The 24,377-nt window shown below is 43.9% G+C and overlaps 1 protein-coding gene across 3 annotated transcripts in view; it reads right to left on the reverse strand.

Annotated features, from left to right (window-relative positions):
• Positions 1-24,377, reverse strand: part of SPTAN1 (spectrin alpha, non-erythrocytic 1) — a 96,386-nt gene that overhangs the window by 67,387 nt on the left and 4,622 nt on the right. For all 3 annotated transcript variants that reach the window (XM_053560684.1, XM_053560675.1, XM_053560694.1), the window contains exons 2-9: positions 15,705-15,944; positions 12,544-12,669; positions 7,000-7,140; positions 6,490-6,636; positions 4,290-4,423; positions 3,974-4,118; positions 3,744-3,898; positions 1,052-1,187 (exon numbers count right to left, since the gene is read on the reverse strand). In XM_053560684.1, the coding sequence (XP_053416659.1) occupies positions 1,052-1,187; positions 3,744-3,898; positions 3,974-4,118; positions 4,290-4,423; positions 6,490-6,636; positions 7,000-7,140; positions 12,544-12,669; positions 15,705-15,941 (1,221 nt within the window). In that variant the 5' untranslated portion in view covers positions 15,942-15,944. The remainder of the gene's footprint in view (positions 1-1,051; positions 1,188-3,743; positions 3,899-3,973; positions 4,119-4,289; positions 4,424-6,489; positions 6,637-6,999; positions 7,141-12,543; positions 12,670-15,704; positions 15,945-24,377) is intronic.

A 24,377-nucleotide genomic window follows, 5' to 3' on the forward strand; every position in this document is an offset into this window, starting at 1 on the left:
TTCGAACCCAGCCCCGGCCATGCAACAAAAAATAGCCGGGCATTGTGGTAGGCACCTGTAGTCCCAGCTACTCAGGAGACTGAGGCAAGAGAATCGCTTAAGCCCAAGAGCTGGAGGTTGCCGTGAGCTATAATGCCATGGCACTGTGCTGAGGGCGACATAGTGGAACTCTGCCTCAAAAAAAAAAAAAAAAAAAACTATTGGCTCGGCGCCTATAGCACAGTGGTTATGGCACCAGCCACATATACCGAGGCTGGCGGTTTTGAACCCAGCCAGGGCCAGCTAAGAACAATGACAAGCGCAACAAAAATAACCGGGCATTGTGGCAGGTGCCTGCAGTCCCAGCTACTTGGGAGGCTGAGGCAAGAGAATTGCCTGAGCCCAAGAGTTTGAGGTTGCTGTGAGCTGTGATGCCACAGCACTTTGCCAAAGTGAGACTCTGTCTCAAAAAAATAAATAAAAAATAATAAATAAATAAATGATAAAAATACCATGTAACAGTGTTTTCTTTTTTTTTTCTTTTTTGCAGTTTTTTTGGCTGGGGCTGGGTCTGAACCCACCACCTCCAGCATATGGGGCCAGTGCCTACTCCTTTGAGCCACAGGTGCTGCCCATAACAGTGTTAGAAAACACCCTTTCTTTTTAGGGGAAAGTCTATTAAGAGCTTTTAACTAATTTTCTATGGAACATACTTTGGGGAAATACCAGAATAAGAAATTTAGGTTTTACTCAAACCAACTATGAAATTTAACATTTAAACAAAGATATTTTTTAAGATGAAAAGGTATGGTTGTACAAAGTAGCAGCACTTCTATCTCACCAGAGCTCACCTCTTTGCTTTCAGGGATCATAGTTAACTTTTCAACATATAACACATTTAACCCTCTACAGAAGCAGACAGAGGAGATCTCTAGAGGCAAAGCCAACAACAATCCTTATGATGAGAGACACCTGTGAATGATGTTCTACCACCTCTGATCATGGGCATCACTGGATATACTGATGCATTATAAACTAAGGCCTTTACTGCTATAAGATCCTAGAGATTTACCTTGTGCTCCTGGTGCCTATCCAGGAGGGCTTCAGCTCCAGCCACGTCGTTGGCAAGTTCATCTGCATTGATGAGGGCTTTCATCTCAGTCACCCAGCTGGTGAGGTCACGGAAGTCTGCAAGGAAGCGCTGAAGCCTAGGGAACACCACAGATAAGTCATTGGATATTACCAGTGAAGGTCCCATGGTGGAAAACAGCCTTCCTAAAGCTCTGAATTCTGTGTTCTCAAAAACCTAACAAACCATACAAACTTTAGTCCTAGGAAATATAGAATTATCTCAACTGAGAATGTAAAGTAAAGCAAGAGAAGGCCGAAATTGATCCTTTATTATAGTTTTTTTTTAAATTTAAAACAGATTCTCACTTTGTCACCCTTGGTAGAGTGCTGTGGCATCATAGCTCACAGCAACCTCAAACTCTTGGCCTCAAGCGATTCTCTTCCCTCAACCTCCCAAGTAGCTGAGACTACAGGCACCCAGCTATTTGTAGAGATGAGGTCTCGCTCTGGCTCAGGCTGGTCTCGAACTCATGAGGCTCAGGCAATACACTTGCCTTGACCTCCCAAAGTGCTGGGATTATAGGCATGAGCCACTGTACCTGGCCTTGAAAATGGTCTTTTAAAACTTAGGTTCTGGGTGGCGCCTGTAGCTCAAAGGGGTAGGGTGCTGGCCCCATATGCCAGAGGTGGCAGGTTCAAACCTAGCCCCGGCCAGAAATTGCAAAAAAAAAAAAAAAAAAAAAAATTAAATAAGTAAATAAATAAAACATAAAAACTAAACAAACAAACAAAGAAAAAAAAACCCAACTTAGGTTCTATCCATCACTCTCATCTTGTCCCACATTTTCAACTTCTTATTGTGCCCAGGTTCAGGCCCTGGTAGGAAGAGCCATTCTTTTCCTTTCCAATCTTTGACTAAATTTTAACAAGATACTTCACATGATGCTGAGATCTATGGAAGTATTTCTACTTCCTTCAGGCACAATGCAGGATGTAAGAATTTATAAAGTTAGGGCAACGCCTGTGACTCAGTGAGTAGGGTACCGGCTCCATATACTGAGGGTGGTGGGTTCAAGCCCAGCCCAGGCCAAACTGCAACAAAAAAATACCTGGGCATTGTGGCGGGCACCTATAGTCCCAGTTACTTGGGAGGCTGAGGCAAGAGAATCGACTAAGCCCAAGAGCTGGAGGTTTCTGTGAGCTGTGAGGCCACAGCACTCTACCGAGGGCAACAAAGTGAGACTCTCTCAAAAAAAAAAAAAAAAAAAGAAAGAATTTTTAAGTTATAAATGTTGTATCTATATCATACTTATACACTACAAAGCCGCCAGTCCCCAAACAAATATAACATAAATAAGAAAAAACCTAGGCGGCGCCTGTGGCTCAGCGGGTAGGGCGCCGGTCCCATATGCCGGAGGTGGCGGGTTCAAACCCAGCCCCGGCCAAAAAAAAAAAAAAGAAAAAAAAGAAAAAACCTATTGGCGGCGCCTGTGGCTCAGTGAGTAGGGCGCTGGCCCCATATGCTGAGGGTGGCGGGTTCAAACCCAGCCTGGGCCAAACTGCAACGAAAAAAGAATAGCCGGGCGTTGTGGCGGGCGCCTGTAGTCCCAGCTGCTCGGGAGACTGAGGCAAGAGAATCGTGTAAGCCCAAGAGTTAGAGGTTGCTGTGAGCCGTGTGACGCCACGGCACTCTACCGAGGGCAGTACAGTGAAACTCTGTCGCTACAAAAAGAAAAAAAAAAAGAACAGCTCTCGGTCTTAGCGCCATCTTTCTAGAAACCTCCGCGCCATGAGAGCCAAGTGGAGGAAGAAGCGAATGCGCAGGCTGAAGCGCAAAAGGAGAAAGATGAGGCAGAGGTCCAAGTAAACCGCCTGGTTGTGCACTCGTGAAGGCCACAAGAGAAGGAACATGGAATGCCAAGAGGCTAAGGAGGCTAGTACAAGCTGCTGAACTTGCTCTCAGTGGATCTAAGACCTCATCGCCATCCAATCACCAAGACCACCCCTAAGAGACCCACCTTGTTCACACCAAAACAGTCCTATTGGTCCCTTGCCCTGGACCTGACATCCTGGACTTGTTCTGTTCTCGCTTGTGGCTGAGTGTAACCAGTATACAATAAATCATACCTTCTGCTGTTTCGGCTGATGAAAAAAAAAAAAAAAAAGAAAAAGAACAAACCTATCCCTATAATCCTAGCACCCTGGGAGGTGGAGGTGGGTGGATTGCCCTGAGCTCAGAGGTTCAAGACTAGCATGAAACAGAGTTGAGACCCCGTCTCTACCAAAAAAAAAAAAAGCCGGGCGTTCTGCCAGGCACCTGTAGTCCCAGCTACTTGGAAGGCTGAGGCAAGGGAATCTTAAGCCTAGGAGGTGGAGATTGCTGTGAGCTATGATGCAAGGTACTCTGCTGAAGGCCACAAAGTGAGACTCTATCTCAATAAAAAAATAAGAAAGAAAGAAAGGAAGGAAGGAAGGAAAGAAAGAAACCTCAAAGTAAGAAGATTCAAAGCCAATAGAAAGCAAAATTAAAAAAAAAAAAAGAAAAAAACCTATCTTCATTTTCTTAGTAGGTGACACCTGGCAGGCTACACAAAAACTGTTGCAGAACATAGAATTGAACCTTAACTCTGCCTTCCCCTTTCTCTAAAAATAAGTCAAATGATATCCATTAAGCCCTGGAGGATTATTTGCACCTGTATGAATCATTGAGCCTCGCATGTCTCTCTGCTGCCAGAGTTCGGATCTGTTCCCAGTTCGTAATCAGCTCCTCTTGCTTCACTTGAATCTGAGAAGCACTCAGTGGGTGGGATTGTTGCAGGCGGTCAGCTTCGGCACACAGAGCTTTGACCTAGAAGCACACTGTCAGAACTTTGTCCTGACCCTTGGTAACTTATTTATAGAATCAGCTGCTCTCAAAACCTACCTTGTCCTCTAAGGCAGCAAGATCTCTCTCTAGACCCTCGTGCTTCCGAAGCAGAGCCTGAACACTCGCCAGATCTCGGCCAAAATCATCAGAGGCCATTAACTGCTCCTTTTCCTTAATCCAACCGATGGTCTCATCCACATCTCTGAGAAGATAGGACCCAATTAATCCATAGCAACAATTGTCCAGGAAAGCTGGGAACACCCCATGGGGGCCAAGACCCAATCAGCTCTAGCATCTCATTGGCCTAAGCCTTGAACTTCGCTATGCCATCCAGGGAGATGCCCATCCCTTAAAGCCCTTTTTGGCTTGGTACCTGTTAAAGCGCTGAACCTCAGCGGCCCCAAAGAGCTTGCCCTGCCTCTGAAGAGCCAGTCCCTTTAGCCGCTGCCAGGCTGCATTTACTTCATCCTGCTTAGTCTTAATCAGCTCTTCTTCAGGGTGCTGTTCCTAAACAAGAATAGACTGCATTGGATGCGGCTCTTCCAATCAGTTACCCTTGGGTTGTCTCCTTGAATTAACTGTGTTAGCCAATCTTCATCATTCCAAAGAAAATCACACAAGATAAAATACTGGTCTTCTGGGTGAAATGCGATGAACGACAACTCAAAAGAGCTCTTATTTGGGTGGCACCTGTGATTCAGTGGGTAGGGCGCCAGCCCCATATAATAAAGGTGGCGGGTTCAAACCCGGCCCCGGCCGAACTGTAACAAAAAAATGGCTGGGCATCACAGTAGGCACCTGTAGTCCCAGCTACTCGGGAGGCTGAGGCAAGAGAATCGCCTAAGCCTAGGAGTTAGAGGTCCCTGTGAGCAGTGTGACACCATGGCCCTCTACTGAGGGCGATAAAGTGAGACTGTCTTTATAAAAAAAAAAAAAAAAAAGAGGGGCAGCACCTGTGGCTCAGCGAGTAGGGCGCCAGCCCCATATACCGAGGGTGGCGGGTTCAAACCCAGCCCTGGCCAAACTGCAACAAAAAAATAGCCGGGCGTTGTGGCGGGCGCCTGTAGTCCCAGCTGCTCGGGAGGCTGAGTCAAGAGAATCATGGAAGCCCAAGAACTGGAGGTTGCTGTGAGCCGTGTGATGCCACGGCACTCTACTGAGGGCAGTAAAGCGAGACTCTGCCTCTACAACAACAACAACAAAAAAAAAGAGCTCTTATTTGTTTTTATACAAAGGAAGGATTCATTATCTACCCCTTGGAGTAGTGTAGTCTATAAAGTGGTTATGTGCTAAAATATCAAAACCTTTTGTTTTTTGGGGGTGTTTTTTGCAGTTTTTGGCCGGGGCTGGGTTTGAACCAGCCACCTCCAGTATATGGGGCTGGCGCCCTACTCCTTGAGCCATAGGCACTGCCCCCAAAGCCTTTTATGTTAACATAACAAACATTTTGGCTATGACTTTGTGGTAGCTTCACCAACACACCCAATGGCCCCATCTGCCTGAAAATTTAGTATGTCAAATATTCATAAGGCTATTAAGCGTTCTTGTTAATATACATGATTTCCAGGGCTTAAGGGTTTATTCTTAGTTTCAGACTGGGACATTTCTGTAAAAGTATCCTTTCCCATCCCATTTTTGTTTTAACTAAAAATAATATGTAAAGTAATAAGATGAAGGATTTCAGGGTTCTTAGATTCACTGGGAGGTCATGGACCTGGCTTGATTGCTCTTCTCAAGTACAACACTGGGATGGCTCTGGCTTTGGGAGGAAACAGACCTGTCACTTTGGAAGGGTGAGATATTTCTGAGGAATGGTGCTATTCATAATCACTGATCAAAAAAGGGGAACAGTGATTGGGCGGTGCCTGTGGCTCAAAGGAGTAGGGCGCCAGCCACATATGCTGGAGGTGGCGGGTCAAACCCAGCCCAGGCCAAAAACTGCAAAAAAAAAAAAAAGCGGGGGGGACAGTGATTTATGAATTTAAAATTTATACTCCCCCAATCAAATTTCCCTAGAAGTAAAAAATATGCTTCAGTTCCTACTACTTGGTGTTAGAGCCCTCTGAACCCTGCAGTAGAAGGAGAAAATAAAAGCGCTATGGAGCTGCACAAACAGGCAAGGGGGAAGGGTTGTCATTCCCTTCCTGTGGGAAACAGAGCTACCTGGAGAACCTACACATTGTAAGGTTCCTTCAGGCTCTGAAGAGAGCCCAGGGAAGCTTCAAATCTACAAGGAAGGAGAGAGCAAAAAGGTACTGAAAGGTACCTGCCACCACACCCTAGTCTGAGAAACCCCAAGACCCAGCTTCAGCCACCCAATAAAAGCTTCACCTAGCCCCACCCAGTGCAAGGCAGAGGAAACAGATCAAATGAACTCTGCCCTTCCTGCCCCAAGCAACAAGTGAAAAAGCATTTTCTAATTAAGGAGTAATCAGTATTAAGCCTTACTTTCATCTAGACATGCTCACAAAAATTTGCTTACTCAGAAATTAGGGTACCAGTCATCAAAATTTTTTTCAGAATACACCAGAAAGTTAACATGATGATGTTAGGAGAAGCACTTTGCTATTTACCTGAATGAGCTTAGCAGCAAACTGGTTCACTTCATTCACTCTTTCTTCATGAGCCGCCATGTCTGTTTGAAACTCTTCAAATTTCTTCTGTAAAACCTCCACATGTTCCAGGTCCTGGCCTAGCTCTTCAGAAGTCACAATTGCTTCCTATGTAAGGATCATAACAGAGCCAGAGTCATAAACTGTCATAAACCAGCACCTGGTGACAATGGCTCCTAGAAGCATAAGCAGACACATTACAAATGGGGCCATGACAGGGTAGTGAGTGCAGATTTCTGTGTGGCTTGTGGTTTTATTTGCTCCCACAGCTTAGATATTGAATTCATACATTGCTATCTTGAAGACCCCAGGTTTCAGAGTTCCCAGGGAGCAGTGGAGCTGCAGCAATCCCACTTCCCCCCAGATTACGCTTCCCCACCTGGGCTAGCCCTGGCCCTCCCTGCAGACCACAGAGGAGTCTCCTCCCTTTCCTTAAGTAAAACTTAGCAGTCCTTCTTTCTTAAAACATACCTTGTCGTTAATCCAGTCCATCACATCTGCACATTCTCGTAAATACTGTACCAGCTTCTGGGCCTGTAACAGTTTGATGCCTTTCTCCCGCATCTTTTCCAAAAGTAATTCCCACTGGCGGTGCAGCTCCATCAAACGAGTCTGGAGGTTAAAAGATTTTTAATTAGATCACAACTGGCTCTGTGGGATCTGGCTCTTCCATAGAGTTCTGACAAGTTAGAGACCTCACAGAGCTCTGAATAAAAATCTTTCAAAATCCGGGCGGTGCCTGTGGCTCAGTGAGTAGGGCGCCAGCCCCATATGCCGAGGGTGGCGGGTTCAAACCCAGCCCCGGCCAAACTGCAACAAAAAAATAGCCGGGTGCTGTGGTGGGCGCCTGTAGTCCCAGCTACTCGGGAGGCTGAGGCCAAGAGAACTGCTTACGCCCAGGAGCTGGAGGTTGCTGTGAGCTGTGTGATGCCATGGCACTCTACCAAGGGCCATAAAGTGAGACTGTCTCTACAAAAAAAAAAAAAAAAATCTTTCAAAATCCCTAAACTAAATGAAATGATAAGTTTAACTGAGAGTAGAAAAAAGTACACACTTCATGGTGGTTTGGTAAGTCTGAAAATTAAAATAACTGACCTTTCATAGGTGGATTTATTCTAGTTTACATCAGGAAAATTATGAGTGTGTGTATTAATCATACAATTAATATTGATAATTATGTAATTACTATAATTCATTTATAATTTAATAAATAACTAGTAAATTATTAGAGTGGGATTCCTAGGCCAGATGAGGAAGTAATAAAGAAACTGAGCAGAAATTACTGAAGGGTATACTCTGAACTAATGGAAGGAATGAAAAACAAAGGAAGAGGTCCTACAGTCATCATATTAATAAAGTAAAAAGTATAAGGTGCAACAGGAAAATATTAGTATAAAAGCAGAAAAGATGGAGTGTTGAAAAGTAATCAGTTCTCAAAATGGATTCTTGGCAGAAAAAGTTTTGGAGCTATGAAAAGATAATTTATGGAACAATGTATCCCAAGTCAAGTTTATTTCAAAATTCACCCAAGTGGCCACAGGGCCAAACACACTCACTTCCCAGCATCTTTGGGTTCTCACAGCACAGGCCCAGTAAGGACCTGGCAAGAAATGGGGGAAATTGATAATCAATTCAAGCTTACAAGATGCACTCCCATGTTCCAATCCAAACTCAGTGCCTTGATTATGCCTACCCAAGATACTGGGAGTTTCTATATAACACTAACAGACATGAGTAAAACAAACAAAAAGGTTTAAACACTACCACAAAAGAAGTTTAGGATCCACCCATCATTGAGATGCCACTCCTGGCAAAATACAAACTTGAAAGCCATGAGACAGTCAACATGGGTGGATTCTCTTAGGAACAAGAGGATGTTTCATTTGAAGGGAAGAGGGGTGTGATAAATATGCACACAATTCACTTCTATCACTGAGAAGGAAGTGAAAGGCATTCCAAGGCGAGGAGAAAAAGGCAACCAACATCAAGTCATACTCCACCTACTCGGATGTGGGACCCAATGTGGGTGGCGGTGACTATGGGACGCCACGCGGTCCGGTACGGTGTGAAAGTCTAAACCAGTGACAGACAGGTTATCCAGGACACAGACATAGCCTTCACATTGCCACCCACCTTCCTCTGTGCTACTGCTGCCTACTAAACTAAGTTACTGAGATATGGGACCAAATATATTACCAAGCCAGACTCAACCACAGGATTTGTGAACAGGAAAGTAAAGATAATTTGGACCACAAGAAAGACTGAAAAAAAGGAAAAATAACAATAGGCCGGGTGAAGTGGCTCAGGCCTATAATCCTCGCACTCTGGGAGGCTGAGATAGGTGGACTGCTTGAGCTCACGAGTTTTAGACCAGCCTGAGCAAGAGCAAGACCCTATCTCTATTAAAAATAGAAAAACTAGTGGGCATAGTAGTGCAGGCCTATAGTCCCAGCTACTCGGGAGGCTGAGGTAAGAGGGTTGCTCAAACCCATGAGTTTGAGGTTGCTGTGAGTTATGATACCACAGCATTCTACCCAAGGCGACAGAGTAAGACTCCGTCTCCAAAAAAAAAAATAATAAAAACTAAAAGTACACTGGGAGGCCAAAGTGGGTGGACTGCCTGAGCTCACGGGTTTGAGACCAGCCTGAGCAAGAGCAAGACCCAGTTTCTAAAAATAGCTGGGCATTGTGGTGGGTGCCTGTAGTCCCAGCTACTTGGAAGGTGGAGGCAAGAGAATAACTCCATCCCAAGAGTTGGAGGTTCTTGTGAGCTATAACACCAGGGAACCCTACTGACAATGACAAAATGAAACTTTGTATTAGAAAAAAAAAAAGAAAAGAAAAAGAAAGTAAAGATTAGATGAGAGTTCTTTGCTTGAATTAAAAATAAAACCATAGAAGACATGAGAGAAGCCTCTCAAGCTCAATTCAATTGTCAGTCTTTCTAATTTCATTTTCACACCCTCAGGTGAAAAACTAGGGCAGAGCCTGTCCCAGCACTGCAACAGCTTTCCTATTCCTGTTGTGTCTGATCTTGTCACTACTGCCAGGTGGAGCCCAGTTTCCAGGCTCGCTACTGTTTAAGGGTGTGAGTGGGCAGCAGGTGTGTTCAGAAACACTGAAAGCCAACAGGGTGGAGAAGAGAACCTGGTTCTGCCTCAGGTGGATTTCTCAATAGGGGCAGGTGCTAGCAGCAGGAGCCTTCAGAGAAGCACTTAGCAGAAACATTAAGGAAAGAAGGCAAGAATAAAATATACATTGGAAAAAAAATAAAGCAAACAATTGTGACTGGAAAAAGGAAAAGTATAAGAAAATTCCACTTCTGTCACCTACAAGCTGGGTGACTTTGGGCAAGGTATTCAAATTCTCTGAGACTAACTTTCTACTCTTTTATAATATGGAGATAATGGCCACCTTGCAAGCTTACTGTGAAAATTAGACATTACCAAAGTATCTGTATATAAATAGCTACTCAACAGACAGTAGCTAACAGTATTTTAATGTTGCATTTTTTGTTTGTTTTTTGCTTGTTTCCATGATGGGAATCAAAGCCAGGCCACAGCAGTGAGAACACTAACCACTACACTCAAGGATAATGTTGCTGTAATAAGCTCTCTAAACAGGGTAGAGGATATTAATAAATATGCGTGAAGTCAGCTTTGGGTCCCCCTTTCCCCCTAGGTTAATTACAAAGCCAAGCACTTGATCTATCTCTCATGTTCCCCATCTATAACCTGGTTATATACTATTAAGAGAGTAGCCCCATTCACTTAAACAATTTCTATCAAGGAAAGAACAAAGCATGCTGACTACATTTACTTTCATAAGATTGTAAGCAAAATACTGGGGAAATGGGCAGATAAATATCTGTATCTAAAAGGCTTAAATGAAATTATGTAGTTAGTCATATGGCATTTGGAATTCACTTGTATTTCCTATTTACAATCATTACTAGTAATTGTTTAAAATCATTAATTTTAAGCTTAATTAATTGCAAATCTTCAATATGAGACTGCAGAGTATAGCCAAGCAAACATGAGACAACAAATATTTATCACTGAGGCTAGGTGAGGTGACTCATGCCTGTAACCCTAGCACTTGGGAGGACGAGGCAGGTGGATTGCCTGAGCTCACGAGTCTGAGACCAGCCTGAGCCAGAGAGAGACCCTGTCTCTAAAAACAGCCAGGCATTGTTGTGGGTGCCTGTAGTCCTAGCTATTTGGAAGGCTGAGGCAAGAGAATCACTTGAGCCCAAGAGTTTGAGGTTGCTGTGAGCTATGATGATAAGGCACTCCACTGAAAGCCACAAAACAAGATTCTGTCTCAAAAAAAAAAAACAACAGAACAAATATTTATCACTGAAAATCCCTAGACTGGATCCTCAGGGAACAAAACATCCGAATGGTTATTATAGAAGAGTAGGAGACAAAACATTTCCAGCTGGAGCCTAAGGACTGCAGCTTTCATCTAAATCAGGGGTGTCCAACTGTGGTCTACAGCCACATGCTAATTCGAAGAGGACTTTTTTTTTTTTTTTGTAGAGACAGGGTCTCACTTTATGGCCCTCGGTAGAGTGCCGTGGCCTCACACAGCTCACAGCAACCTCCAACTCCTGGGCTTAAGCGATTCTCTTGCCTCAGCCTCCCGAGTAGCTGGGACTACAGGCGCCTGCTACAACGCCCAGCTATTTTTTGGTTGCAGTTTGGCTGGGGCTGGGTTTGAACCCGTCACCCTCAGTATATGGGGCAGGCACCTTACTAACTGAACCACAGGCGCTGCCCTGGAAGAGGACTTTTTTTGCTTATCTGTGGTGTCAGATTACAGAAAAAGTATGCACAGACCTTTTTGTTGCTAATCAGCTTTCATTAGTGTTTGTGTATTTACTATGTGGCCCTGGACAATTTTTTTTTTTTTTTTTTTTAGACAAGAGTCTCATTATGCTGCCCTGGGTAGAGTGCTGTAGCATCATAGCTCACAGCAACCTCCACCTCTTGGGTTTAAGCAATTCTCTTGCCTCAGCCTCCCAAGAGCTGGGACTACAGGCGCCCACCACAATGCCTGGCTATTTTTTTTGTTGTTGCAGTTGTCATTGTTGTTTTAGGCAGCCTGAGCTGGGTTTGAACCCGCCAGCCTCGGTGTATGTGGCCAGCGCCCTACCCACTGAGCTACGGGCGCCGCCAGGACAAGTCTTATTCTTCCAATGTGTGGCAGAGAAAAAAAACAAAGGTTGGATACCCCTGAAAATGTTCAGTACTGCTTTGACAGGTAAAGGACTAGAAAAAAGCTGGCTTTCAATGGAAGGAGAGGGGTTTGACAAAGAACAAAACAGAGCATAGCCAGACATGAGGTGTATCAAAGAAAGATCAGAGCATCCAGATAGGAGAAATTCAATGTGTATGACCTAATTATAAAGAGATTTGTTTTCCCTTGTATCCTATTGGAAATGTGAAACAATGCAGAGAAAGATCAAATATTGCCTTGAACTGGCACCAAAACAATCCAGACCAGTGACTGAGGACTCCTACCGCAAAGTCAGTCCTATGACCATGGTCACCAACCAACAGGTGTCACAAGTCATTCCTTAGAGGAGCTGGACCTTAAACGGGCCTGGTGCCTAGACCTCAGTAAGTCCTTTGTAGGGTAAGCTATCAAAACTCAATAAGCTTTCCAACAGAGAACTTTCTTTACAGTGTCTGTGACTGTTTCTAGTTACCTTTGTATCCTAATCCCTAAATTTACCAATTCCATTAATATGTTCTCCCATCTAATAACTATCAGGGAATGTTAAGAGTTAATTTATACAATCTTCTTTAAAGTATAATCACATTTTAATTTGTTCTACAAAAAGAATATTAATTTCTTCACCGAGTATATAAACATTTATTTAATATTCTGCTAAGTCATATTACAAACAAAGGCAAGATTTGAGTAACTCCTTCAAGAGACTTCACAAATTCTTTTCCACATTCCTCCACCCACAGGAAGGCCATCTATAGAGGCAAGATTCATACTTACCCGTATGGTTTCAGATGCAAAATGCCCTTCTGAGATCATCAGGTTTCCAGTTTCATCCAGCTTGACAATGGCTCCTGAGTTGGCCTGTACTTCAGCTTCAAAGGCCTGATGCTTCTGAAGCTTTCCCTGTTAGTGGACCATGAAGTGAATCACAGATGCAACCACACGACACCTAGTTCCTTGCTGTCCCATTCTCCAAAGTGCCTCCACTCCTCAATCCCACTCCCTCTAGTTACAGCTGTAGCTATCACTCAGCATCTCGCCCATCCTCTGCCTGCTCAATTCATCAAATATGCTGACCACATTTCTACTGACCCTCTGAAAGGTTTGCCAGGGAAGACCACCAACTTTGTAAATGGAAGATGCTACAAATATTTTAATTGTATTGTCTTTCTATGGATATTTAATCTCTTCTAGAAATACAGAGCCACACGCAGTTTCCTTAGCATGCAGCGTTTACCCTTACATAATCTATCCACATTCACTCACATATAACACTTTGTTTCACTTACTTTAGAGGGCACACTCCCATCCTGTCTATGTTCAAATTTTCTCAATACCTCTATTCCATTAAGTACAGAGCTAGGAAAGGGCCACACTAAACTAGTGTTCATCATTTGATGTTCTTAGACTACTTTGGTGTAGTTAAAAAACAAACAAACAACAACAAAAAAAAAACACATGGGCTCTACTTGCTATCAAAACAAAATGATGGGCTGGTCCAAAGGTAGTGAGTTATCTCACTTGGTTGTTCACAGTTACAGATTGAACTCCTTGTTCTGCTCTTTCCCCCCTTCTCCCTATTGCACTTGACTAGTCTTAAAAAAAAAAAAAAAGAGGGGGGCGGCGCCTGTGGCTCAAGGAGTAGGGCGCCGGTCCCATATGCCAGAGGTGGCAGGTTCAAACCTAGCCCTGGCCAAAATAAAAAAAAAAAAAAAAGGCTTGGTGCTTATAGCTCAGTGGTTACAGCGCCAGCCACATACACTGAGGGTGGCAGGTTTGAATCCAGCCCTGGCCAGCTAAACAATAATGAAAACTGCAACAAAAAATAGCCAGGCCATGTGGCAGGCACCTGTAGTCTGAGCTACTTGGGAGGCTGAGGCAAGAGAATCGCTTAAGCCCAAGAGTTTGAGGTTGCTGTGAGCTGTGATATCACATCACTCTACCTAGGGCAACATAGTGAGACTCTCAAAAACAAAAAAAAGAAAAAAGAGAAACTGAGGCTAGAGGATCACTTGAGCCCAAGAGTTTGAGGTTGCTGTGAGATATGATGCCAGGGCACTCTACTGAAGGCGAAAAAGTGAGACTTTGTCTCTAAAAAATAAAAAAAAAGTTATTTATTTATTTATTTTTTTTTTTTGGGGGGGGGGACAAGAGTCTTATTCTGTCACCCTCAGCAGAGTGCCCTGAGGTCACAGCTCAGGGCAACCTCAAACTCTTGGGCTTAAGCGATTCTCTTGCCTCAGCTTTCCGAGTAGCTGGGACTACAGGTGCCCGCCAAACGCCCAGTTATTTTTTTATTTTTATTTTTTAACGCTCATTTTATTTTATTTACTTATTATTATTATTATTATTATTATTATTTTTGGCCAGGGCTAGGTTTGAACCTGCCACCCTTTGTATATGGGGCCAGCACCCTACTCACTGAGCCACAGGCGCTGCCTGCCCCAGTTATTTTTGGTTGCAGTTGTCACTGTTGTTTCAGCTGGCCGGGGGCTGGACTCGAACCCACCAGCCTCGGTGTATGTGGCTGGCACCACAACCACTGTGCTACAGGCACTGAGCCCAGGCTTTGCTTTTGATAAGATTATCAATTAAGCCTCCTAAAGTAACTCACATTTATTAATTTTTTCCAGTAACATTGTTAGCATGCCTTTCTCGAAACATATACTCCTTGGGCGGCACCTGTGGCTCAAAAGAGTAGGGTGCTGGCCCCATATACCAGGTGGTGGGTTCAAACCCAGCCCTGGCCAAAAATTGCAACAACAACAACAAAAATATATATATATATTTTCCACGTGTTGAGTTTAACTGCTCCCTCACTGCAAGACCTTTCTGCAGTGGTCTATTAATTAAAAACGAAGAAAAAAAGCACATGTTGCAAGAGATCAACCTAGACCTTCCCTGAAAAATGTTTAAGGATCACCAGTTATTTCAAGTCAGTGGATTGAGAATCATCAGTTTAAAGCATCAAAAAAAGATAAATTAATACCTGCAAGATTCTACAGTCACCCTAATACACTAAGGGCTATTTTTTTATTTTTTGCGACAGAGCCTCAAGCTGTCGCCCTGGGTAGAGTGCCGTAGCGTCACAGCTCACAGCAACCTTCAACTCCTGATGCTCTTGCCTCAGCCTCCCAAGTAGCTGGGACTTACAGGCGCCCACCACAATGCCTGGCTATTTTTTGTCATTTTTTGTAGTTGTTATTGTTGTTTGCCAGGACCGAGCTCTGGTGTATGTGGCTGGCACCTTAGCCACTTGAGCTACAAGCCACTAAGGCAGGGGTCCTCAAACTACGGCCCGCAGGCCATATGTGGCTAACCGAGGACATTTATCCGGCCCACCGTGTTTTTGCCACCGCTGCCTGTCCTGCTTAGCAGCAGACTGTTCTCGGGCCCGCAGTGCACATGTGTAGAATGTGCACCCCACTCTCCAACTCCCCTCCTTCTCTCTGTCTTTCAACTCCTCCTCTCAGTCTCGGGACTAAATGATGCACACTTGCATCACTTCTTACAACTGGCAGTGACAAATATGGAACCGGACATTGACCATCTCATTAGCCAAAAGCAGGCCCATAGTTCCCATTGAAATACTGATAAGTTTGTTGATTTAACTTTACTTGTTCTTCATTTTAAATATTGTATTTGTTCCTGTTTTGGTTTTTTACTTCAAAATAAGATATGTGCAGTGTGCGTAGGAATTTGTTCATAGTTTTTTTTTTTAAACGGCCCTCCAACTGTCTAAGGGACAGTGAACTGGCCCCCTGTTTAAAAAGTCTGAAGACCCCTGCACTAAGGGCTTTTTTAGAATAGTACAGTCTTCCTCATTCTTCTTTCTGCCTAATCTCTCAAGGTCATAATTAAATAACTTTGTCTGATTTTTGGACAAGAACATGTAGGCTTTTGAATTTTGGCAAGAATCTCAGGGAGATCAGACACACCTGCAAGTTGGTTGGATCTTTATAATTCTCATCAGATGCAATCTGAAGTTTTTCCTGGATCCATTTCTCCAGTTCTTCAGCATCTCTTTGGAAAAACTGGAATCGATAGGAATCTTCCAGCTTCTGACGCCGAAGGGTTGACAGCTCCTTGAAGCGGTGGTACCGGTCTAGGACTTGCTGCCGCCTCTCCTGGATGTCCTCTGCTGTTTCCAGTACTTTGACCCCGCTTGGGTCCATTTTCTGAAAACAAAAAATGCCTTGAGGTAAGTATGAATAAACACCAAAATAAAGTCAATGGAATTAGCCTCCTTGAAGGAAAGAATTATCAGATAACCCCAGCATACAAATGAGTTGAGAGGGTAGCCCCTTCCAAAGGTCTAACAGGGAAGTCTGGACCCCATTCCTTTATAAAAAGGGCCATCCACTCCCCAGCAACAGAGGATGCCCAGCCAACATGGCAGTGAAACCAAGTGAATAGTATGAATGAGAGAACTATGGTTCATGCTGTCAATTCTATAAGACTTCAAGGATTCAAAGAAAACACCAACTTTGGTACTTTGTTGACAAGCCCATTCAGGAGTCCCTTCATCTGGTCTCCGCATTTCCTTGTGTGGAGATTAGAAAGAATGGACCCTGCGTGGCGCCTGTGGCTCAGTGAGTAGGGCGCCGGCCCCATATGCCGAGGGTGGTGGGTTCAAACCCAGCCCCGGCCAAACTGCAACCAAAAAATAGCCGGGCGTTGTGGCGGGCGCCTGTAGTCCCAGCTACTCCGGAGGCTGAGGCAAGAGAATCGCTTAAGCCCAGGAGTTGGAGGTTGCTGTGAGCCGTGTGACGCCACAGCACTCTACCCGAGGGCAGTACAGTGAGACTCTGTCTCTACAAAAAAAAAAAAAAAAGCCATAAAAAAAAAAAAAATGAAAGAATTGACCCTTACTTAAATCAGCTTTTCTTTCTACCTTTCTAGATTTTAGCCTAATATTTAATAATTATTGTGGCACCATAGCTCAGTGGGTAGGGTGCCAGCCACATGCACCAGGGCTAGTGGGTTTAAACTCAGCCCAGACCTGATAAAACAAAAAAATAGCCTGGTGTTGTAGCGGACGCCTATAGTCCCAACTACTCAGGAGGCTGAGGCAAGAGAATCTCTTGACCCCAAGAGTTTGAGGTTGCTGTGAATTACAACGCCACGGCATTCTACGGAGGGCAACAAAGTGAGACTCTGTCTCAATAAAAAATAAATAAAATAATAAAATAAAATGAGTTCTTAACAGCAACAGTCAACAGAATTCACCTAGACAAAGTAGTTGATTTCTCAGTTACTCCAAATTGTCAACCATACAAGTCTTCAGACTATCATAGAGCCTGGACAATGAACAGGCTTAGTTTCACCTAAATGTACACAACTAAAAGAAAACCAAATCAGTTTATCTTGGAGAAAAAAAGTTGTGAAAGATTTACCCTCCTATTTCTTTCTTTTTTTTTTTGTCTGAGACAGAGTCTTACTATTTTGCCCTTGGAAGAGTACCATGGCATCACAGCTCACAGCAACCTCCAACTCTTGAGCGTAAGCGATTCTCTTGCTTTAGCCTCCTAAGTAGCTAGAACTACGAATAGCCCACCACAATGCCCGGCTATTTTTCAGTTGCATTTGTCATTGTTGTTAGCTGGACGGGGTGAGCTCGAACCTGCCATATTCGGTGTATGTGGCCGATGCTCTACTCACTGAGCTACGGGTGCCGAGCCTATCCTCCTTATTTCTATCTGCTATTTTGGAGAGAGAGAAGACTGCACCAACTTCAAGTTAACCATAAATGCAGGCTAACTGGGTAGTTGATACTTCCCTGAAGCACTCAGTCTGCCCCAACATTAAACCCTTAGATTTCTGAGAAGTTTTACCAAACTTTAATGTCAAAAAGACAACCTGACCTACGTGATTATTTATTTTTTGGAAGCAGTCTCTCACTCTGTTACCTTGGGTAGAGTGCTGTGGCATTATAGCTCACAGCAACATCAAACTTGGGCTCAAGCAATCCTCTTGCCTCAGTTTCCCAACTGGCAAGGACTACAGGCGCCCTGTGGCTATTTTTTTGTTGCAGTTGTCATTGTTGTTTAGCAGGCCCAGGCCGGGTTTGAATCCACCAGCCTCTGTCTCAAAAAAAAAAAAAAACAGGTCAGGTTGGCCGGGTGTGGTGGCTCACACCTATAATAAGCACTCTGGGAGGCCAAGGTAGGTGGATTGTCTGAGCTCAGGAGTTCGAATCCACCAGCCCACAAAGTCCACTTATTTTTTTGTCCTTTTTTTTCCCTCACCACTATACAAACGAGGATAGTTTTTCTATTTTTATTTTTTATTTCATTTTTTTGAGACAAAGTCTCATTATGTCGCCCTCTATAGAGGGCCATGGCATCACAGTGCACAGCAACCTCAAACTCTTGGGCTTAAGCAATTCTCTTGCCTCAGCCTCCCAAGTAGCTGGGACTATAGGCATCTGCTATGATGCCTGGCTATTTTATTTTATTTTTTTGAGATAGAGTCTTACTATGTCACCCTTGGTAGGGTGCCATGGCACCACAGCTCACAGCAACCTCAAACTCTTGGGCTCAAGTGATTCTCTAGCCTCAGCCTCCCAAGCAGCTGGGACTACAGGTGCCTGCTACACACCCGGCTTTTTGTTGCAGTTTGGCCGGGGCTAGGTTTGAACCTACTACCTTTGGTATATGGGGCCGGCGCCCTACTCACAGAGCCACAGGCGCCACCCTGTGGCTATTTTTTTGTTGCAGTTGTCGTTGTTTAGCAGGCCCAGGCGGGGTTTGAATCCACCAGCCTGGTATATGTGGCCGGAGCCCTAACCACTGAACTATGGCGTTGAGCCAACAGTTTTCCACTTTTAGTACAGATGGGGTCTCGAACTCCTGAGTTCAAGCAATCCACCCACTTGGGCCTCCCAGAATACAGGCATGGGCTACCTTGCCCGGCCAATTTTTCTATTTCTAGTAGACACAGGGCCAGGCTGGTTTCGAACTCCTGAGCTCAGACAATCCACCTACCTTGGCCTCCCAGAGTGCATATTATAGGTGTGAGCCACCACACCCAGCCAACCTATTTTTTTTTTTTTTTTTTGAGACAGAGCCTCAAGCTGTCGCCCTGGGTAAAGTGCTGTGGCATCACAGCTCACAGCAACGTCCAACTCCTGGGTTTAAGCAATTCTCTTGCCTCAGCCTCCCAAGTAGTTGGGACAACAGGCACCCGCCACAACGCCCAGCTATTTTTTGGTTGCAGCCGTCATTGTTGTTTGGTGGGTCCAGGCTGGATTCGAACCCGCCAGCTCAGGTGTATGTGGCTGGCGCCTAAGCCGCTTGAGCCACAAGTGCCGAGACTAACCTGACCTGTTTTTGTAAGAAATCTAGCATATACTTAATCTTATCAAGAATAAGCCATTTTATCCTCTAACCAATTAAAGATCACAGAAGGAAATAGGTATAGATTAATGACAAAAAGCTTCTAAATTTGTCAGTAACCAGCAGTGCCTGTGGCTCAAAGGAGTAGGGCACTGACCCCATATGCCAGAGATGGCGGGTTCAAGCCCAGCCTGGGCCAAAAAAAACTACAAAAAAAAAAAAAAATTTGTCAGTAACCAATGACTTTCCATGTAACAAGCCATCTTCCCTTTCTAAGCCTCAATTTCTTTTTCTTTTTTGCAGTTTTTGGCCGGGGCTGGGTTTGAACCCGCCACCTCTAGCGTATGGGGCCGGCGCCCTACTCCTTTGAGCCACAGGCGCCACCCTAAAACCTCAATTTCCTAGAGCAACTAAAAATGGCATGAAAAATGATAGTTGGGGGCGGTGTCTATGGCTCAATAGGTAGGGCGCCGGCCCCAAATACCGAGGCTGGTGGGTTCAAACCAAGCCCCAACCAAACTGCAACAACAAAAAATAGCCAGACGTTGTGGCAGGTGCCTATAGTCCCAGCTACTTGGGAGGCTGAGGAAAGAGAATTGCCTAAGCCCAGGAGTAGGAGGTTGCTGTGAGCTGTGATGCCACAATGCTCTACCCAGGGCAACATAGAGATTCTGTCTCCAAACAAAAAAAAAGAAAGGAAGAAAGAAAAATGATAGAGTCTTAAGTCCTTTCTAATGTAAAAATCACAGTGTACACAAGTGTTTCTGGGTTTGGTAAGGAAGCAGACTAGACAAGCTTTAGAGTTCCTTCCAGTACTATTCTAGAAGTTATAAATATATAAAGATGGTGTGGTCATCTGGGAATATTGTTATCCTGTTGTCTGCCCCAGCTACCAGAGAAGGGTAAGCAAGCTACACATCAGGAATGAAGCCTAAGTGCTGTCTACTTCCAGCTGGGAGGTAAACAGCACCTCAAACCTTGGTGACGCTAGAGTTTCCAGCTCACATCCCAGCTCCTTAGGGATTCAAGCAGCTCCCAGAGGTTGTGAGAAGGCACTACCTAGTAGCCTGACCTGAGCTTGTCTTCCTAGGGAAGAGTACATAGTCATTTTAGCCATGTCTCCATTCCTTGCCAATTATTCTCCACATTTTTGTTGCATTACTGGTTTTTTTAATTTTTTGACACTCCGAAGTCTTTGGCTCCCTCCTGACAAAGGAATCTACCCTGTTAGTGGGACCTTCATGATCTGGCACAACTTTCCTGCCTGATACCTTTCACCCATGCCCCCAACCCTCTTGGGATATAAAAATATTCTTTCTTTTCTGAAATACATGATTCCCTTTAAAATTCCAAGTCATGTGTACATGCATTATCTGCCTAGAATGTCCCATGTCCCTTTTCTGCCTGGATAACTCCTCTGTTTATATCTCGACACCCACTGAAATGAGTGAACTGCAGGATCCTGTCTGCTCACTAAACTGTACCAAGTGTTTGTTCCTTCCCTCTTTCTCAGAGGTAATCAACGTCTCTGTAGATTCACAAAGCACTTGTATATACTTCCCATGGTATGACTGGACTGAGCAACCTAATCTTTATATCCCTCATTTCTAGCACACAGAGGTCATTAAACAACGTTTGTTAAACAAATGACCAAATACATGCTGAGTGTTGTAGCCGCTCTCAGCAGCTGAGAGAAAGCGCTGTCTGCCATGCAGCAGTCCTGAGTTCACTTGGAAGGGGTAGGGAGAGAACTCAATGAATTCTCCACTTCCCATGTTGTAAAACTAGAATCCTATCCAGTTAAGTGCTGGATTTGTGGCAAGAATGACAACAAAGAATGACTGACTAAAGCTCCACAACTAGGTGTCAACCTAATGAGTAAGTCTGAATTACTAATCCTGGGTTGACCACATGGCAGTATACTCTGAGAAGGTAGCTGCTCTTTTTATTAGGATAGGGCAGAACCTCAAGGAAATAAAGCTCAAGAAGGCCTAGCTTTGTATGCTCAATAGATAGCTGTGTCTAAAAACGTATTTTCTATTTTTAAAACAGATGTCAAAAGAATCCTTAAAACCAAAAACTGAGAGTGACCTTGAAAAAGTATATGTCTGCTCATGTCAGTTTCTGTGATAACATTTATTTATAACAGGCAGTTCTGGTTTACACTGCTGGCCTGGTTTGGAGAAGTACCAAAAACACCAGGCACATTTACTAGCAGTTAAACATGGCATCACTCAGTCCCCTTCTAGTTATTTATCTTCTCCAGCCACACCTCCCATCAAATTCCCTCACCAACCCCAATTACAGGCCCTCAGCAGGGTTCATTTCCCAAAAAGTGACCTTTGCCAGTAATGTGCTCGTCTCTCCCATTCGGTACACACAAATACCTCAGCCTCCATGAAGTCTCTCCGCATCACCGGTCTCACTCCCCGTCTCCTTCATCTCTCATCTATCTTCCAGCACATCACATCCGCCATGTAATCACTGTGTCCTCCCTACCAAACTGATGAGTTCTTTAAAGAACTATAAAGACGACCGTTATCTCATTCTTACTGACCACAGAACTCAGAACTTGGCATGTATTATAGAGCCTATTATATTCCAGATTTGGAAATAAAGAAACTACTATTACTTTATAATTAAGTAGTCAGGAGACTCTGATGATATAGTAAGCTAGTCACAGAGCCCAGGTGATCTGGGATCCTCTAGTTCCTAGACTAACACACAAGAACCAGAGACTCTTAACATTATTGGTGCTGGTATACTCTTACTGATGGTTATTTATTAATTCCTTTCACTCCCTCTTATCTTTTCCATCCCGACTTCGAGGTAAAAACAGGAGACGGATGTATTAATCAAAATTATTTTTTAAAGATTAAGGTTTCTTACATTAGTAAACAAATTAGGGTTAGAATATATGTGCTGCCGAAGCGAGCACCAAATTAGGGTTAGAATGATTTATTTACATACTTCCTCCCCTATGCTGGAGGTGGCGGGTTCAAACCCAGCCCTGGCCAAAAAAACTGAAAAAAAAAAAAAATTTACATACTTCCTTTGTTCTCATCCCTCCGGCAATCAGTTAAGATGGAAAAACATTGGGAAATCATGTACCTAATTTGCTTGCTTATGAAAGTTGCTTGTAAACAAAATTTCCAAATTAAGTATAGCTATACAATCAAATAATAACTATACTACATTAAGTTCCCGAAAGATATCCAAAGTACATGATGTTGTCCTGCTTCTTATCACAGGATTCCCTACATTTCTTCAATCCTTTAGTTACTATAGAGTCTCTGAGAAATCACATTTGGGAGCAGCCCTTCAAAATAGAATGAAAGAATCTCCATTACAGCACGGCAAAGGCTCCACCTGAGTATGTCCTTCTAGTTGTGCCCAGCTTGCGGACTGGACCCACCAATCCAATGAGGCCCTGTTGAAATTAACCAACCTAAAAGGCCCTCTTTGTTGCCCCAGTGAAGTAGAACAAGTCAATTCTATACCAAGTGCTTTGGTCAGGCAATAATGGACTTTTCTTCCTGCAGTAGATCAGCTGATGTCAGTAGGTGGGAGCTCAGCCAAGCCATCACTGGCTGTTGCTGGGCATCTGAAAGTCACCAATGCGTTCCCATTGTGGTCAGCATTCAGAATTTTCATTTGCATGATACAGGAGATGTCAAAATAGCTTATAGGTTAATAAATTTCCTCACTCTCATCCTGATAGAGAACTATCTCTAGTATATGTACACGAGTTCCAGTTTGTTTTTTTTCCCCTCAAAGGGTCATTCCCAAACACTACATTAAACACAGGAAAAGTCTCATTAATTCCACCCCAAACTACTGCCACTCAAAGGTGCTACAACCTCTCACCCAAAACTATGTCAGAGAGTTACTGGAATTTCTTCGAGGCTTCCTTCCCTGACTGAGGCTCCAGAGTGCAAGAACCCCACCCCTGCTCTGGAAATATGCAGCATACTGATAAGGCGGAAGCCACAGAGAATGTTCCAGGCTGTTCCCAGCCATATGGGATTAATACCTTTTGAGAATTTAAGAAATGAAAAATCTGGGGAAAGTGCCATTAAAAGACAAACTCCAACCTTACCAACATTAACTATTCCACTGACTGACTAAAAACCGCAATGAAGGTGACTTCCTACAAGTGCAGTTAACTGACTTCTTATCTGACTCTGATTTTGCCAATCAAGTCTGTGCACATGGAGATTGAATGAGGGGAACCAAGTGGTAAATACTTGTCTATGTTTAAGGACAGCTTTCCATTTGAGATAACTGAAGGAAAAGATCCTATTTTTGCAAATATTATTAGAGAAGACTGAAGGTGTTGGCTATTTATAAATGCTGCAATGCAGCAGTCAAAATGTAAGCTGCATCATTCAGCAAGTAACGTGAATTGATCGATCTCAGGGGGATAAAACAGGAATGACAACTATGTCCTCTATTGTAACAAATAAATAGGACTTGTCAGTGTCCTTATACTACTGCCAAAACTCTGGGAAGGAAAGAGGGAGGTCTAAAGATATTAATCTTGGGCCGTGCCTGTGGCTCAGAGTAGGGCGCAGGCCTCATATGCCAGAGGTGGTGGGTTCAAACCCAGCCCTGGCCAAAAATTGCAAAAAAATAAACAAATAAATAAAGATATGAATCTTGGCTTGTACTTTCCTATTTAATTCAAAATTGCATCATGTCTCTGACTCTTCATATCCAACACAAACTTAAACACACTATTAACTGAAAATGGATTCCTATAAGAGACAGCTGTCTGAGGCAGTTATTGGTACTTAGGGATTTTTTTTTTTTTTTTTTTGAGACAGTCTCAAGCTGTCATCCTGGGTAGAGCGCCATGGCGTCATAGTTCACAGCAACCTCAAACTCTTGGGCTCAAGTGATCCTCTTGCCTCATTTTCTATTTTTAGTAGAGATGGGGGGAAGGGGGGTCCTGGGCTTTTTGCTCAGGCTGGTTTCGAACTTGTAAGCTCAAGCAATCCACCTGCCTCACCTTCCCAGAGTGCTAGGATTACAGGCGTGAGCCACTGAGCCTGGCCAGGGAATTTTTAAATGCCCCACCATATAGAGGTTAGATCTATCTATCTTTGGGGAGTGGGTAGAGGCAGTGGGTGAAAATAACACTTTTGTGTTAAACAACACAAAAGACTGCAGATACAAACCAAAGGTCAAATGCTTTGGACTTTGTAAACTTGACCCCTGCAGTGAGTGGTTTAGGACACCCTCACGTGGATCTTAGGAAAGAATTTGGCAGTT

This window comes from Nycticebus coucang, chromosome 2 (assembly GCF_027406575.1).
Source record: "Nycticebus coucang isolate mNycCou1 chromosome 2, mNycCou1.pri, whole genome shotgun sequence".
In the NCBI taxonomy this organism is placed as follows: domain Eukaryota; kingdom Metazoa; phylum Chordata; class Mammalia; order Primates; family Lorisidae; genus Nycticebus; species Nycticebus coucang.